At 39.7% G+C, this 18,638-nt stretch overlaps 1 protein-coding gene across 1 annotated transcript; it reads left to right on the top strand.

Moving 5' to 3' along the window:
• The first annotated feature begins 1,879 nt into the window (after positions 1 to 1,879).
• Positions 1,880 to 17,660, top strand: STX12 (syntaxin 12). Its single transcript, XM_063454103.1, has 9 exons — positions 1,880 to 2,095; positions 6,904 to 6,973; positions 7,131 to 7,230; positions 8,841 to 8,978; positions 9,132 to 9,175; positions 10,203 to 10,308; positions 13,874 to 13,946; positions 16,213 to 16,295; positions 16,856 to 17,660. The coding sequence occupies exons 1-9, from the start codon at positions 1,999 to 2,001 to the stop codon at positions 16,949 to 16,951; spliced, it is 807 nt and encodes a 268-aa protein (XP_063310173.1). The 5' UTR covers positions 1,880 to 1,998; the 3' UTR covers positions 16,952 to 17,660.
• The last annotated feature ends 978 nt before the right edge of the window (positions 17,661 to 18,638 follow it).

Below are 18,638 nucleotides of genomic sequence, written 5' to 3'. Positions count from 1 at the left end.
ACGCGTCCCTCTCCTTTGTATCAGATGAGCCACGTGGTTAGACCGGATGGATGAGTTTAGACTCTATTCATTAAATAGGTTAAGGGTATGTGTGGGTGTAGTTAATTGTGGGAGGAGCTACAGTGCTATATAAGGAATGTACTCTATGTATTCAGTACTCAGACTTTGCTGTATTTTGGTGACGCTAGTCCCTCTGAGTCCCGATCGGTGATCCAATAAAGAATCTCTTCCTTCCTGAAGAAACCTGTGTCCATCTCTCTGTGCTTGGCTTCCGTCAGTTTCTCCGGTATCAGTTTCATTTTATGTTTTACAACATATATACCTTGTCACCAGTTAAAGGATTACTCCAACCATCATGACCACCTCTGCTCTGGTCATGATGGTAGGGGTTTGTATGTGCAAATGTGAGATATTTGCACTTCTGTGCCGGAGGCTAGTTACACCCTGGCACATAACATATGTCCTCAGCACACACTGCAGGTTGGCAACCTTCCTATAGACATTTTTTTTCCCAATTAAATTTCACTCCCTCCCTGGGTACACCCACTTCCTTCCTTGCTGGCAAAACAGTCCAATCAAATGCGATTGGACCATAGAATAGAAATCAATGACGCTCTATGACGTCGGGACAGAGTTCAGAAAACTCTTGCCCATCTGTGGCGGAACCAACCTCGCCACTGTGCACTGGAGAAGCCTGGTTGCTCGCCTGCTCCCTTTAGACTATGGCCCCTGTTCTTTTTCCCTGCAGAAAGGCTGGTTTGTGCCTTTCTGTGGACTGTTAAAGCCATGCTACCCCAGATAGCTATGCCATGGAGCCCAGCCGTATACTGAAAGACTGTATGAAAGACTCCATGGCGATTGAACTGTATGTATGTGATCTGAGCGCCATCCGGTAATAATGTGCGCTCAGATCTAAGCTATCTGGGGATAGGTAGAATGTCTGTATTTTATGTAATAAATGTAACCTTGTGTATTTTACTGTTAGTTCTGCTTTGACCTCAAAACTAAGTGTCATCTCGTTATTGGGGGAATTGGATTGTATGCTGATTGCCAGGAGTGTAAGCTGATTGAATGCTTTTAGCTGTTCAGCTGTTTACAGCATTCATATACTTGAGAGCATTCGTATGATTCTCCGGTTCGGTGGTTGTGGTGTCTGCTGCAGTGCTTGGAGTCCTCAGGAAGCGCTAGGAGCTTCCTTCAACGGAGGTACCCAGTCGGGGTGCCCGTCGATCCGTTACACCATCGTTTTAAACTCTGTATTAGCAATATATATTTTTTTTATAATAAAGGGAGAGAGCTATGCCTAATAGAGCACTATAAACAAAACTAAAAATATGATTGCACAAAAAGGGTTAGAATAACCCTTTAAGTAAGGTTTCCATATCCACCATGTTTTCAGGGACACATAATTCTACGGGGCAACCCTTTTGATGCGCCGCCCATCTATATGTATATGTAAACATGGTGGATTTCGTAACCCTACAGTTAAGCCATCCGCACTTTATGAGTTTATTTCCTAAATTAAGATTGTGTATTATTGGAATAGTAAATTGCAGCCGACAAATTCTCCAGTTTGGCTATATTGAGCTAAAAATTGTAATTGACTCTGTATTGTCTATTGCCTGTTTAATTGAGCAGCTCTCATACATTACACATTGTTCAGATCAACCACCTTGTAAAGAGTGACACAATAACAGTGAGCTGAGTCTGATAGATTATTCTATATTCACGATATTTATATAAGAACCCATTTCTTCCAACATCAGGTCTCCCGCCACACCCAACATCACGTGGTATAAAGAACGCGTCACAGCCAATCACCGCGCTACGCCCATTGCGCCTAGTACATGCATCCCTCGCCAATGGAAACTAGCTTGCTATTGGCTGGCGAGGGCAGTGACATCATCAAGCTGATCTAGCCTCTCGGGCGTCGTTCTGCTGCTGCGTAGTGAGGCAGTGACCGGCGGACGGGATCACACAGGCCGACCGAGCAGCATCATGTCCGCCTACAGGCAACAGACCGCGGCCCGGGGCCGGGACTTTAACAGCATCATCCAGACCTGCAGCGGCAACGTCCAGAGGATCACACATAACAGTGAGTGTCCGCTCCGGACACGGTGCCCTTCATCTCACACACTGACAGCATCACACACACACAACATCACACATACTCACACACATACTGACAGCATCACACACACACACACAGCATCACACACACACACACTGACAGCATCTCTCTCACACACACAGCATCACACATACACACACACACACAGCCCTGTGCACACTGACAGCATCACACTGACAGCATTCGTGGGGGAGGAAGGGAAATGGTCCCTTTCTGTTTATGTGAGTGCAGGGTTGGGCTACACTTGTAACAGCACTGCTGTCACAGGAATGGGTGGATGAGAGTAAGCTTTGCACACAGGGCTGTGTATGTGCAACATGTTAAGATTACTCCCATATTGCTCATACTTGCATTACACCTGGGTATGGTCCTGTGACAGGAATCACTGACATCTGGCTTGATGCATTGCTGTCTGGGAGTAATGTGAAACACAGTCCACAACAGATGGAATGCCATTTTTACTGCTCTAGTCATTGCTGGGCAGACCTGGATGGCTGAGGATTGTGGGAGTAGAAATCTTTTGGGGGGGGGGGGGGGGAGAAACATCTGTAAATCTACAGAAATGCAATGTTCCAGTAGTATATGTAATGCTATACAATTGGATCCATATATGTTTAAAAGTATTACTAAGGGTTAAAGAAGAAAGTGTTCTTTACACTAATCAGATGGTGTATATTTTCTAATATGTCAATAAATGTTTACGTGTGTGTGCGTGCATCTATCTATCTTGCATATATAGATGAGCATTAGTATAGAGTAGATCCTGGAGTAAATGTGGACAGGATGCAAGAAAGGAAACTGTGGGTGTGGATGGACATACAATATCCTATTAAGCACGTCTTTGTCATTAGGTTAGTTCTGCAGTACATATGTTATTCATATCCTTCATTTTTGAAGATAATGGTTTCCTTAACTAATGGATAGATTTTTAACCTCATGTAAAAAAAAAATTAAAAAATGCTATAAATATTTGAATAAATAGTTATTTAGACCCCATACACCACCAGATCATCAGGAAATAGTTAAGACCACTTTACCACCAAGTATTTAATATTAATCCCTGCTGAATAAATGGGAGTCATTTATCGTCCATCAGAGATTTATTAACACCCACTGGGCCATCGGGGAAGATGTTAAAGCTAATTAGAAGAGGGGCAAAAAAAAGTTATCTGATCACTCTGTCAATGAGGTGCAGGTTTATCTCCATGCAGAGAGCTTCCAGCTAGAAAACTTACACTAGGAAGGGCACCAGGGTATTTGGGCTTCCATTTAAAGGACCACTATGGTGTCAGGAATACAAACTTTCCTCACACTATAGGTTTCCCCCCATGTCACCTGTTAAGGTGATTTAACTGACTTTTATCCAACGCCTAACTGGTCTCCTCAAGGCTGACTCCGGCCCGCACCATCCCCTTGATGATCTCAGCCAATCCATTGCTTTCCAATTGGGAGACTATCACGCATATGTGGCAAAATTATGCGCTGCACCAGTCAGCATCTCCTCCTAGAGATGCATTGAATTAGTGCATCTGTTTGGGGAGCGTTCAGGTGTTCCTAGGCAGTAATGTAAACACTGCCTTGTCTCTGAATAGTCAGTGTTTACATTGAAAAATCTGCAGTGACAGGCAGTAGACACCAGAACAACTACATTAATCTGTAGGTGTTGTGGCGACTATAGTGTCCCTTTAATCAAAATAACAGATTCATGACCGTTATTTTAAATGTTCCATACATTCACTAGTAAGGCATCATTTAGATGTATATTGCTGTTTGGCATTCTGTGCAAACAGGGATTGCATTGTTGTCTTCCCTGTCTGAGATTGTCTGTGAACCCATGATTTAAAACTCAGCAAAACAAATAACGTGTTCAGTATATCTGCGAAGTGCTACAAAAATTGTGTGCCTGGGCAGTGAATCAAATCATGATCCTACATATGCCTCTCTAAAAGGGACACTATAGTCACTAGAACAACTAGAGCTTGTTGTATTCTGGTGAGTATAATCATTTTCTTTATGCATTTTGCAGTAAACAGTCTTTTCAGAGGAGATGCAGTGTTTACATTACAGCCTAGTGATCACTCCACTGGTCACTCCTCAGGTGGCTGCTAGAGATGCTTCCTGGGGCAGTGCTGAAGAAGATGCTGATTGACCAGGGCTGTGTTTGAATTGTGCTGGCTCTGCCCTTCCTCTGCTCCTGACAGTCCCAGACAATCATATGTGAAAGCATTGTGATTGGCTCAGAAAATCACTTCTGATAATGTCAGAAGTGATTCGGCAATCAAATGATGTCAACGTACGTTTCAGTCATGACTTTTTTTTTCTTGAGTCTATATATTTTGAAAAGGCAATGTCCAACTATTTAGCACGGGTGTTTTTTGGCAGTTGTAGGCATGCAGGGAGACTTGAACAAGGTTATTTTTTTTACCTTGGTGCAGGTTTAGAAACACCATGGCTGAGAGTGATTCCTTAGCCACGGTATTTAAAAGGATTTTAGAGGGTTATGTGCCATGCTCACTTTGTGTGCTGCACATAGTGTGTCCGTTGGTCTGGAACCACTTATTGTGGCACCCGTCTGAGGGGACCCTCGCATATGCAGTGATTTCTGGGGCACCTTGGTACCAGCAGGGATTTAAAGCCCTGCACTCTATAACGGCATAGACCTTCCTGAGGTCCTTAAGTGGTTCACATATACCATGGATCTAATTCCTCTCTTCTTGTGTTAAAAACCTTGTGATAGTCTATTAAGAAAATGACCATGAACCATGTGCTTCTAATATATTTTTTTGTGGGTGGATTTTTAAAAAAAAAATGTTTTTCTATATATTGTCCTAGTGCTGCTTTTGTATTTAGTTAATTTATGAACAATGTTCTCCTTTGTATGGAAACTTCAGCTGTCCTCCAAATGTCTGATTAGGTATTTGAAAATTAGATATTTTACATTTGATAAGGGCTCTTTCTGAAAATTGATAACATTGTGTTTAGGGCTGTTATTATGTCAGAGTGCAAAAAGTATCTGTGTGTGTTTAGGTGATAAGAGCTGCATTCATTACTGCAGTGTTTAACCCTGTAATTAGTAGGAAAAATATTCACCTTTTGGCTATCAAAGAGATGAAAGGACTCCATGCTGGAAATAAAGATGTTTTGTTTCTCTTCTGCCCTCCTCTCCCCCAAAATGGTATTGTGAAAATGTTCTTAATTTGGGTATACAAAGAAAAAGGGGAGTAGGGATAAACAAAAAATGTAAATAACATACACTTAATAGGCAAAAGGTAAATACATTAAGTATTCATGGATATACATTGCATAGGGTACCATTCAAATGGCAGATTAAGTTTCATGTAGGTAAATGCAAAGTTATGCACTTATGGGGTAAAGAATGCTCATGCAACTTACACCCCAAGCAGTAGTGAATTAGGGCTAACGCTCAAGAAGGATTTGGGAATTGTCCTTGACAACAAACTAGGCAACAATGTGCAATGTCAACCAGCAGTTGCTAAGGCCAGTAAGGTATTGTCATGTATAAAATGGGGCATTAATTCTTGAAATGAAAATGGTAAGACCACGCCCTAAATATGCTGTGCAATTTTGGGCACTTATTCTAAAGGAGGATATTATGACACTAAAAAATGTGCAGGGGCAAGGCTACTAAACTAATAAAAGAAATAAAACGGCGCCTCAGAGGGGATATGATAACATTATACAAATATATTTGGTGCCTCTGCCTCAAGAGATGTTTTTATCATAGTCTGTACATATATTTAACCCCTTAAGGACCAAACTTCTGGAATAAAAGGAAATCATGACATGTCACACATGTCATGTGTCCTTAAGGGGTTAAACAGCAACTGGATGAATACTTGCAAAAACATAATAATATTCAGGGATATAATTTTTAATATGTGGGCAAACTACTTTTTTGATCCAAGGAGAGATCCCAATGCCTTTCTAGGGTCAAAAAAATGTTGCTAAAAAAAATAGGAAGCACTTCTTTTGGATCAACAACAAAAACAGATGTGCGGGTGGCTGAACTTGGACATGCCTATGTAATTGTGTCACTGTCATGGTCACGTGCAGTCTGGTCTGTAAAGCTTCTTTTAAAGCCACAACGTTTGTGAGGCAAGTTAAAGCATTTAACAATTATTTAAACAAGAGCCATAGAAATTCATAATTTCCCTCATAATACCAGAAACCCATTTATATATGCAGACAGACTTGAATTAGCAAGAAATCCAAAAGAAAGATTTCTATGAGGTATTTGGACAGATATAAATCTTTAAAGGACCTCTATAGTCTCGGGAAAACAAACCTGTCTTCCTGAATATATATATATATATATATATATATATATATATATATATATATATATATATATATATATATATATATATATATATATATATATATATATATATATTCTCCTTAAGGTCCCTCCCGCTGGGCTGAACGGGTTAAAACCCCTTCAGCCACTTACCTTTATCCAGCGCAGGGCTCCCTCTGCGCTGGTGACCTCTCCTCCCCCTCCGACGTCAGTTCCTGAGTGGAGCCGAATGCGCATTAAAAATGCCTATAGGAAAGCATTTCTCAATAGGGCATTTCCTATTTCTGTAACATTGACTAGGATTTTCTTTTCTTCTCAGTTTTCCAAATTTGTTTCCGTTCACAGAATCCATGTTGCTTAGAATTAAGAACAATAGTTTGTTGGGTGAAATGTATTTTGACTTTTTGTTGTTCGCTCTCTAATTGTGTTTTTTTTTTTTTTTCTTTCTTCAAAGCTGCTCAGATCCAGAGCTTATTAAATCAACTTGGCACCAGCAAAGATTCCACTAAACTCCAGCAGAACCTGTAAGATGTTTTAATGCAATAATATTCCTTCATTTTGTTTTTTGTACCTAGCACAAATCTTTTCATTCTATTTCCATCAATGCTACAAACACTCACTGAACACTCTCATCACTTTAACTACTTAACTCACATTTCTGTGTTGTTCCATCCTATGTAGGCAGCAGATTCAACATTCCACTAATGTCTTGGCCAAGGAGACCAACACATATTTGAAGGACCTTGCTTCTGTTCCTACCCCAATATCCCCAGTTGAGCAGGTAACTTCCCATGCTGGCCTTTCAATGATATTCCTTCATAGTCCGTTAGAAAGAAAGAGTTATATGAAAAGAGTAAATGTTAAATAAGAAAAGAAAAAGGAGGGGGTTTGCTGAATTAAGGGGAAAAAAATATATATACACACACACACACAAAACCTGCTTGTTAATTTATGCTTCAAAGCAACTACATAAAAAGTCATTTCAATTGTAAAACTCTTACTTAAAAAGTGCTCTCCGTGGACTGACACATTAATTGGGTGCTATTTACACTTTGTACCAACTGCTAAGGAATAAAGCTACCTGAATGTCACACTGAAGAGACACATGAATGTATTTTTCTTTTACTTGTTGGAATATGGTCTTAAACATTACTCCCATTGTGTACATCCCATCCCATTTTGGCCTTTTCACGGAGCTTGTCTTGCTAATAAGATTTACTTTTAAATTGACCACACATGAGCAGTTAAATAGAATATCTCTAACATGCTCTTTTGGTTAAAGCTTGCGTGAAGATGAATGACTGACTAGCACATGATTTCCATGGGAAGGTAATAAAAGAATGATTCGACTGTGCTAGAGACCATCAACTGGTCTGTGAGAGACATAGCAATTTCAACTTGAGCAAATTCAGCTTATTCATGCAAAATCATGCTGAACTGATTACATAATCATAAAGGAAGTAATGTGGTATTAGGAAGTTATACTTATGTGTTTATTCACATAATTAGCCTTATAAAATGAGACTTTAGCAGTAGGAATACAAATGTGTATACCTAGCACTATAATGCTGAAGTCACTGTTTAGGTGACCTGGCCTCTATTGCCTCTGTTAAAACCGTGATTTAACTTAACTTTTCTCACTCGCAGCAAGGGTCTCCAGTGTGCTGCTCTGCCTCTTTGACTGAGATCATCAAAATCAGTATCAGCCAATGCAGTGCTTTCCCATAGAAATGGAGGGCACATGGTACCCAGACCACTTCCTTGAAATGAAGTGGTGTCGCTGGCTATAATGTTCCTTTAATCCCAAGCACACTACTTCCTTTATAATCCTTGCCAGTAGTAATAGAGTGCCTATTTTAATCTTTACATTTCACATTTTCTTGCGAAACACATTTTTTTGTTCTGGTTATAGAGGATGCAGAGTGATCTATCAGTGTCTGGAATTGACCTATAGTTATGTAAGGTACAAAGAGGAATTTATACTTGCAGGAATGTTTTCATTATTTTAGTTTTTTTACTTTAATATTGTTTATAAACCTTTGTTAATTATCTTTTTAAAAATGCTTTCTTTTATGGATGTTTCAAACCAAAGTATCATGGTATAAATAAATCATGTGCCCCATTTAAGAAAGTATGTGTGCTAAATCAAAACAAAGAGTGGGCGGGACCAACTGTGGTGTGTGTGTGTGTGTGTGTGTGTGTGTTTTTTTTTTTTTTGGTACTTTCCACAACAACTGCCTGTTGGGTTTACATGGGTTAAAGGCATCCATTACCCATAGTTCAGAGGTAACCTTTCAATTAATTCTCTAGGAATGGTGTGTGACTGCGCTGCCTGTAACTTAATTGTTTGCTTTGTGAATTAGCTATCCTCTCTGCTTTCTACCTCCTCAGCGGCAGCAGAAGCTCCAGAAGGAGCGTCTTATGAATGATTTCTCTGCTGCCCTCAACCACTTCCAAGCTATCCAGAGACAGGTCTCTCAAAAAGAGAAGGAGACTGTTGCCCGTGCCAGAGCTGGCTCACGTTTATCGGTAAGAGACACCATACTCTGAAATTGCTGTGATGTTCCTTATGTGAATACTTATGTGTATTCTGCCAGTTTGTTTGAAGTCCGTGTTATGTACAAGACACTTTATGTATGTACATGTCATCCTTCTGATGTTTAAATAACTTTTTATGTTTAGAATGATGAAAAGCAGAAAGAAGAACAGCTTGTTTCATTTGACAAGTAAGTTTGATATGTGAAAGATAAAGTCTCCTATTTTAAAACTGTTGTCCACAATTCAGTCTATATCCTATGTTCTCAAAATCACTATCTAATGATTAAATTTGTAATTCCTGAAACCTTTGTTGGATGCCCTCTGGGTATCCATGTTTGCTCATGGCCACAAACACTGTATTATGGAGTTAATACTCGTATAACTGTAGTATAGACATATGGGGCTATTCTGACATTGTTCACACTATTTCAAAATGTCTGGGTTTTGCAGCGCTAGCCCTGTACAGATACAGAACTATGTGAATTTCATTTACCTAGAAAAAATAAAATGTGTTATTGTGGAATCACTGACCCTCTATTATTGTGGAATCACTGACCTTCTGGGAGTGTATGCATTAAGTTATTACAAACGAATGATAATTTGCAAATGAATGGATGTTTTCAGTCTGCATTTTCTTTAAAACCGGTGCTTTGTAAATGTCCAAATCCCACTTGTTTCTTTAGGATTGATATGAAAAAAGCATTCTGCCAGTTTGAAAAAATTCCAAATTGAATTGGCTTTACTAAAAATTAAAATTGGCAATTCAGTCAGAATTCGTCCATTCAGCTATACCTTACTGATGATGCCTAACAAGGCTGAAACGATAGTCTGGGGTTTCTGTGTCTCTCGTGCAGAGGGAACTTGCTGGCATTTCGGATCTGGACTGCCCGTATGGGTGGGACCAGTCTATGTTTCAGACATGTTCTCTCTGTAATGGCACAAGATGAGCTAAAACCAGCTTGAGAACTGAGTGGGGACCCACCGAAAGGCATTTAAAATGCAGTTAATAATCCGGTATGTTTCCATATAACGTACTGTGACTTTTTGCACGTAAATATTACAAGATTTACCCACCTCCTAATTCTTCTAGGGAATGCTGGCTCTGTATGTATGTAGATAAAAATGTGTATGCTTTTAGTTTAATTAATTAATCGTCCGTGCCTCTGATTTTGCCGTTTTGTTTTTATTTATTTATTTATTTTTTACTTTTTTAAGCAACGATGATTGGAACCAAATGCAGAGCCAAGAGGAAGATATTGAAATAACAGAACAGGATCTTGAACTTATAAAAGAAAGGGAGAGTGCCATAGAAAAACTAGAGGTAAGGACGTTGCTCTGCTTTTGTATGAATTGTGTAACTGTGGAGTGTTAAAAGCTGAATGGAACTTTTTGTAGTGTTTCTTAAACCCAAACTGCTACATACCCATCTACTGTTAGGTGGTTTTTACTCCCTTGACCAAATTTGTGCTCCATAATGTTATAGTAGGGGTGTCCATTGGTTTGTTTCATATATATTTATGCCCCAGTCAAATGCTCATAAAAAGCTTACGATGCATCACTTTTTACTCAGTGCCAAGCTAAATTTGGGTCCTCATTTTTTTTTTTTTACCAAAAATGGGCTTAAAAGTTTAAGTTCTAAGCTACTAGCCAGTGCTAAAGGTTACTTGACACTGTAAAGTTACCACTGTGAATGGAAATGGAGAAGGCTACAACCGCATATGCCCCCTAGTGATTTGCTCAACATCTGACAGTTCCTAGCATGTTGATGTATAGATCACAGTGTGTCTGGTTAGTGGAGGAAAGTGGAAACTGGAAGTCGGGATCCAAGGAGGTCTAGCTATTCTGAAAGCATGTAGCTGCCAGATTCCCTAGCAGCCACAGAAAGCCACAGAAATTTTTCTTCTTTGTTAATAATTCAGATTTGGGGAACACTGTTATCATGGACCTTTTCAGGTTGTGCGTTGGTGTGGATAATATCTTTTGATGTGCCATGAAAGTAGTCTGGTAAAATTTCCATTAGTGGATGCCTAGGATACAATATATTTTTGCGCAGGTTTTTCATTTTTTTTTTCTTTTCTTTTCTTTTTTTTATTTTTTTTTTTTATTGCAAGGGTACTGTTTTGCCAACCCTGAAAAATATCAACATTCCTTTTCTTGTATTACAGGGCTGGGCACAAGATAGCTTTGAAACTACAACTATCCTGATGCTTTACCAGACTTTAGAATAGCAAAGCATCATGGTTGCAGTTCTGCAAATTCTGAGGATCTGCTATTTGCCCACCCCTGTATTAGGCAAATTATTAAGGATTTGCCATACTTTCTACTCAACAGAACACTATAGTGACAGGTATACAAACATGTATTCCTGTCACTACAGCTATGAAAGCGATGTTAAGGTGGCCTGACGCCCTGTTGGCTAAGTGAAAGGTGATTATTACTCACATGTGCGTCTGTCTTGGATGGCTCCGCCCTGTTTGCTGAGATCCTCAAACTTGATGATTTTAGCCAATAGGCTATTGTGCATGCGTTACTAAATACTGCACTGCGCCAATCAGCATCTCCTCATAGAGATTCATTGAAGCAATAAATTTCTATGATGAACTTTCAGCGCCTTCATGCAGAGCATGGAAACGTTGAACGTCCGTGCAGCACTCTGAACAAAAACAGCAGACAAAGTGAGAAAGTGGCCAAGACTTATTTTAATCCCAGGTACGTCCAACAAAAAAAAGCCTTTAAGGACCTCGGACGTACCTGGTACGTCCGCGGCTATTTTGAGTGCTGGAAGCGATCATGATCGCTTCCAGCCGCTCTTATGGTATTACATGATGCCTCGATATCGAGGCATCGTGGAATACCCCCCTACACTGCCGGGGACCCAAGTGATCGCCCTTCCCCTCTCCCCCCGGAGCAATCACTTCCGAGTTTGGCGCCCTGCAGGGGTCGAGGCACTCGGTAATAGTTACCGGTAATGTACTTACCGATCGCCGCGTTCCCCCGCTGGCGATCAATCTTCTTCTTTGGGGGGACTCTCTGGACTGAGCCCTGAGAGTCCCGCCTCTCCAATTTAAGACCCCCAGGCGCCATGTGATCGCTCTAGTGGTTCTGGTGACTCTAGTCTCCCTTTGATTTTCCTTTTTTTTTTTTTTTTTTTTCTTATGTTTATCCTTCTCTATTCTTCAGGATCATTCTGCACTATGAACACACAGGCAGACAAAGTAATGACATCAGCTTTGCACAGCAGGCATGCATGTTCTGTTTGCTCAGTAGAAGTTGGGTCTGTTAATGCTCTTGATACTGTAGCTTCTAAGGCACTTGCTCGCTCAGGTTGGATGGCTGATACTATTGCAATGTGAACATGGTCAGTCAAAAACGTAATCACAACGATTGAAATGACACTGATCAGGGATGAAACAGGAGTGGTGAAAGTGGTTGGGTGTTTTTTTTGTTTATTTTTTTTTTTAAATTTGTTTAACAGTGATATGTCACAACATTCGTGTGGTTATTGGTACATTGTAAAGTCACAATTTCAAGTAGTATAGCCTCTATAAGAGGTGCTGGGCTCATGGCACTATTGTTGCTACACAATATGCAACAGTATACTCGTGGAAAATTAAATGGACACTACAGACCTCAGAACAACAACAGCCTAATGTTGTTCTGGTGTATATCCCTGCAGCCATTTTCATGTAAACACTCTTTTCAGACTGCCTTTTACTTTTCTCCCTAGGGACACCTCCAGTGGCAGTCACTCAGACTGCCACTAGAGGTGCTTCATGGGTCAGTGCTGCACACTGTGCAGCACTGATGTTTAGCATCTCAACACTCTGCATGGAGACACTAAACAAAAGAGATGCATTGATTCAACAAATCTCTGAGAAGATGCTGATTGGTGCAGCGTGCCATTTTGCTGCGCATGCACAATTGCCTCCCTATGATTCTCTGTGGGAAAGCAATGGATTGGCGGAAATCATAAAGTTTGGTGTCAGCCAAAGGGTTGGAGCCAGCTGCGAGGAGACTCCCTGTGGGTTTCCTTGCGGCTATCTCCATCCCCATGGCTGACCTCAAACTTGATGATCTCACCTAATCCAGTGCTGCAAAAGGTTAGCAAAATCACCTTTTTTTAACTAGGGACAAGGGGACGGGGCTAAACTGTTATGTTAGAACTATAGTGTCAGAAATACTTGTATTCCTGGCACTGTAGTGTTACATTAAAGGACCACTATAGTGCCAGGAAAACAAACTCATTTTCCTGGCACTATAGGGTCTTTGGGTCACCGCCACCCTCCCGCCAGGCTGAAGGAGGAGGAATGTGTTAAATTCTTACCTTTCTTCGGCGCTGGGGACTCTCCTCCCTCTTCCGACGTCATCCGCTGAATGCGCATGCGCGGCATGAGCCGCGCGTGCATTCAGTCAGTCCATAGGAAAGCATTACTCAATGCTTTCCTATGGACGCTGGCATCTTCTCACTGTGAAAATCACAGTGAGAAGCGCGGAAGTGCCTCTAGTGGCTGTCAATTAGAAAGCCACTAGAGGCTGGATTAACCCATATGTAAACATAGCAGTTTATCTGAAACTGCTATGTTTGAAGCAGGCAGGGTTAACCCTAGATGGACCTGGCACCCAGACCACCAATTATTAAAGGACCACTATAGGCACCCAGACCACTTCAGGTTAGTTACCGGTTCATTTATCGTATGGTAAAGACAAACAGGCACTTATGGGAAAAGTAATGTAAAGATTGTTCTTGTGCAAAAACTTGCCTTGCAGTATTTTCTAAAAGGCTTATTGCTTACTGTATCACAGTGCTTACAATATTCACTATTGTCTTTGTGCAACACTTTTTTTTTTATTTGTATTTTTTCTCATTTTACTTGTTCATCTGACAGGCAGATATTCTTGACGTGAATCAGATTTTCAAGGATCTAGCAGTCATGATTCATGACCAAGGAGAGATGATAGGTAAGTTCATTATTAACTTTTTACACTGTTTGCTAGGTTCAGAAATGTCACGGCTCATGATACTTTCCAGCTATTAAGTGACATGTAATATTGGACAAGAAAACCTTCTGATAGCCCTATGGTAGTCTGAAGGTCTTTAATATGTCTTTCATGGGTAATTTTTTATTTTTTTTATTCTAGGGGAAGGGGGTTAAGTTTCTAAAGGTTACAATCTCTAATATGGCCAGACCTAATAACATGGGTGATGTATGTATTATAGTTTAACGAAAATGGCCTTAATAATATTGTTATAAAGTCAAGGAACAGAAGGTAGGGGGTAACCCAATGTAGAGATGTACTGTAAAAAGGGAGAAAAGGGGAGGGAAACAGGGAAAGAGGAAAAAGATCTGTTCCCAAAATTTGAAATTAACAAATAGTTAAAAGTCCTTTATTAGTGAAATATAAGATGGGACATCAAAACAATAAGCTATCCCAGTAATGACTTGCTGACTAGAGGATCGAGTCAGTTATGACAGTCAAAAACCGAGAATCAATTACAGAAATGGTTGTACAGAAACAGGTATCAAATAGTAGCGATAGAGCTGATAACATACAGGGATCCTGTTCAGAGAGTGTATTAGCTGTACAGAAAAACAGAGATGTAGTGAGAAAGATGCCTTCATGGGCATCTGGTACAGGAAAGGGGAGTAAGGAAATAAGTGTACGAGACAAGTCCTCCTAATAGAGGGGAAATGCTAGAAAACCAACCCTAAGATATAAAGATCCTATGGTAAAGTCCTATAGAACCCTGATAGGTATGAGGATAACTTGAAGTATGTGCCCCTGACGGCCAATTGCCGTCAAGATCCCAGAGCTGACTGAATTCCCTGATCGTGGTATGTATTCGTCGGTCTAATCGTCATGACCCAACATAATAATATGGGGACCAGTCAAGCAGGTTTGTAGTGGTGGCGGTCGCTGTTGCTGATAAGACGAATGAATATTCATTTAGAACGGCTGACTACCGTCTAGAATTAACAATCAAGTAAAGCCAACCTGTAACAGATACTAATAAGGAGCGCAAACACAAATATATATATCGCACCCCAGATCCCAGAGCTGACTAGATACCCTAGTCGTGGTCTATAATCGTCAGCCTATTCATCATAACAAAAATTGATGATAATCAAGGGACCAATAATGCAAGTCTGTTAGTAGTTGCTATTACCGGTTAAACAAATCCAAGTTTGTAAGAGAGGCTGGCTGCCGTCTCGTGTAAAAAATAGAATCTAAATGAGGCAACCGCCAGTCAATACTTATAGAGGAGCACAGAGAGAAAATATTGCGCCCCGACGCGCGTTTCGCCTAAGTTTGAGGCTCATCAGGGGGAGATTTTGATGTGTTTTGATGTCCCATCTTATATTTCACATAAAGGACTTTTAACTATTTGTTAATTTCAAATTTTGGGAACAGATCTTTTTCCTCTTTCCCTGTTTCCCTCCCCTTTTCTCCATTTTTACAATGTATGTATTATAGGATCACTGAAAACTCCTAAAGTCCCTTTACCGAAGTGCTTCATTTGTGAAGCGTGCATTATTTAGTTTCATTTTCATTTTAGAAAAAGTGCAGATTTCTATAGAAACTGGAACTTCTATAAATTATCATTGTTACAATGCCCTGCCTTGCAAATACGTTTCATTGAGCTTCACTGGAATAACTGCAAATAGACAGCCACAAGAAGTTTAGACTAAAAATGAATGGAAGGGCTTGCAAAGGCTGCAGATGAGATTTGCAACTCATGTAAGCTGTTTTTTGCAATATCCCAGTGAAAATAAAATGCATAATTAAACTCTTGTATGATTTAATAGGATTATAATTTCTTTTTTTTTCTTTTGGGCAGTGGAGTATCTGTTTGGCAAAACACTGCACCAATCAGCATTTCCTCATAGAGATGAATCTCCCGCGCAGGAATGCTGAATGCCAGTGCTGTACACTCCTGAGTGACTGCCATTAGATGTGTAACTATCCAACCATGTAAACACTGCCTTTTACAGTGCAAAGGCTGTAGGGACATGCCGTAGACACGTAGACACCAGAACCTCTACATTGAGCTGTATTGGTTTTGGTGACTCGTCTCCCTTTGATTTTTTTTTTTCTCCATGTTTATCCTTCTCTATATGAATAGTGTGGATTTTTTTTTTGTTCCCAACCATCCTTTTATTGCTGACTGTACACTTTGTATATGCATTTCCTGTTGGGACTCTAAGATTTCTAATTTCTTCTGCAGACAGCATAGAAGCTAATGTTGAAAGTGCAGAGGTTCATGTAGAGCGAGGAACAGAGCAGCTGCAGAGTGCAGCATACTACCAGGTAAAAACAGTGGTTTATAAAAATAAAAATAAGGTCATTGTACACTTCATTTAGGTGTGTGCATATGAAAAGTGTATTCTGTTTGTTTCATTTATATTTGACTTAAATTTTGCTGTGCATAAAAGTCTAATTATATCTACTCTTCAACATGTTTCCATCAGTTGCTTTTATTTAGACCTAAAAACACTCTATACGTTTAAAACACTTCACCATGTAAGTAGTCAGAGCACTTTGGAACGGTTTAATTTCTTACTGGAGGTCCACCAGTGACTGCTCCCTGTCTCTCCTCTTCCACCTGAGAGCTGAAAGCACATGCTTGGGACTTCCAGTAACTCTCCTGAGCTAAGCCCTTCAGTGCAGGGCCAGCTCAAGAAGCAGTGCCCAGTGGACCCCAAGTTACAAGTCAAATGGAAGTGTTCCTTTACGTTTGAAAATATGAATTGGCCTGCAGACATACATGATTAAAGATTCAATTCTAATTTACATACAGTGAAATAATATTTTGGTCATTGTGGCCCAAGCCTTTAATTTTTTTTTTTTTTTTTTTTTTTTCTCCCCAGAAAAAGTCCCGGAAGAAGATGTGTATCATTATTCTTGTTTTGGCTATCATAGCTTCACTTTTGGGTCTTATTATATGGTTGTCTTTGAAGTCATGAGTTCACCTCCGACCTTCCTCTCACCCAAGCAGCAGGATGACAGGACTAGTCTCTCGCCGTTCAATAGAAATATATCTCTGAAGTATCCACTGTGTGTAACATATTCACCAGTAGAGGCTGATACAGTATTTTCAAATGAAGGCACAGAAAAGGGATCAAATTAGTTTTAATAGCAAACCTACTTTATTGACACCGTGGTTAAAGGGCAAACGTAACTATTAATGAATTCATTTAAATGTATTTATCTATGCAGCTGACTAATATATAGTTTATTTCCCTTCTTTCTTGATTTCAACCAATAACATCTATTAGTCACTGACCTATTATCTTTCTCCTTTTAACCCACTCATTTGGTCTCTCATGGTAGCATTTTGCTGTTGCAGCCAGCATATCAGCCCAGTTGCACTTTACATATAATACCTTTTACAGAGAAGATAACACTAATGCAATTATCTCTGCCTGCCCCACTACACTGCCTGTATATAAAATGCTGCAATACACATTTTTTTAGCTTTTTTTTTTTTTTTGTGGGGGGCGGGGTCAAGATATTGGTCTGCATATATATAACGTGAAAACTCTGCAAAATAACTTTTCTATTTGTAGAAGACATCAGTGCATTTTTAATCATAAGATGTTATTTGTGTATACCCAAAGTGCAAAAGTGCATCCTAATGAGCCACTGCTTTTCCAGAGTTTCAGGATAATACAGTTTATCTTAAATGTATAACTATTACCTTGGTGGCCATGAAAAACTGAGTGGTTACCTCCCTGACCTCCTGTTGTGTATTCACACATGAATACTTGTATACATATGTGTATCTCCCAAATTTGATAACTGTTGTGAATCTTGGTCCTAGGTTTTAGGTCATAGGGAGTTGTAGTAATTATATAGATATTTATATAAACACATGTATGTGTTGTGTATAGGAAGAGAGAAAAATAAACCAGTCAAAAAGGAAATATGACTTTTTAATGTGTAATATAAATACTATTTTGTAGTGGAGGAAATGTGGCTATGCTTGGTTTGAATGATGAGATGGGAGGGACAAATGGATAATTTCTGGAAAAAAATGGATAGTGATGTGGATACCTCTTTGTAGTTGTGTTCACTCCAACTACACCCATTGATTGACAGGTGCAGAAAAACACAAAGCAATTAAATGTTAATTTTGACAGTAAAATAGTCATTACTGTAGAGCACAATCAAGGTCAACATGTCAGTGCCATAGGATACCACCTTTCCAACAGTTTAGTTTCTCAGTTGTTTGTTTGAAGCTGCCATGTCCATGAACAACAAATCATATTTATGTAATAAGTCACACATGTTCTTAAAAGTACACAGCAATACTGAGTGCTGGAATACATTTTGAAACGTGTTTCTATGGCTGACAATCTGCACCAAAACCTGCACAATGCCAAGTGACTATCTAAAGTTGTATAACGCTTACTTTTTTTTATTTATATAGTACCAATGTATTCTGCCACACTTTAGAATTATAGGGATATTTAGAGGAGACAAAGGCCCTGCTCAAACATGTTTACAGTCTGAGGATTTGCGGTATTCAGGTATATATCATTTAGTGTCCTGCCCAAGGACACCTAACTGGGGAGGTGTCCCGACCTGGATTCCCAGTCTTAAGACAGTTTGCTCGTATTAGCTTGTGACTGATGATGAATCCAATATCAA

The sequence above is a fragment of the Pelobates fuscus genome, chromosome 1 (assembly GCF_036172605.1).
Source record: "Pelobates fuscus isolate aPelFus1 chromosome 1, aPelFus1.pri, whole genome shotgun sequence".
Classification (NCBI taxonomy): Eukaryota; Metazoa; Chordata; class Amphibia; order Anura; family Pelobatidae; genus Pelobates; species Pelobates fuscus.
Note: the sequence above shows the minus strand (reverse complement) of the source record. Positions and strands in the feature narration are given on the sequence as shown.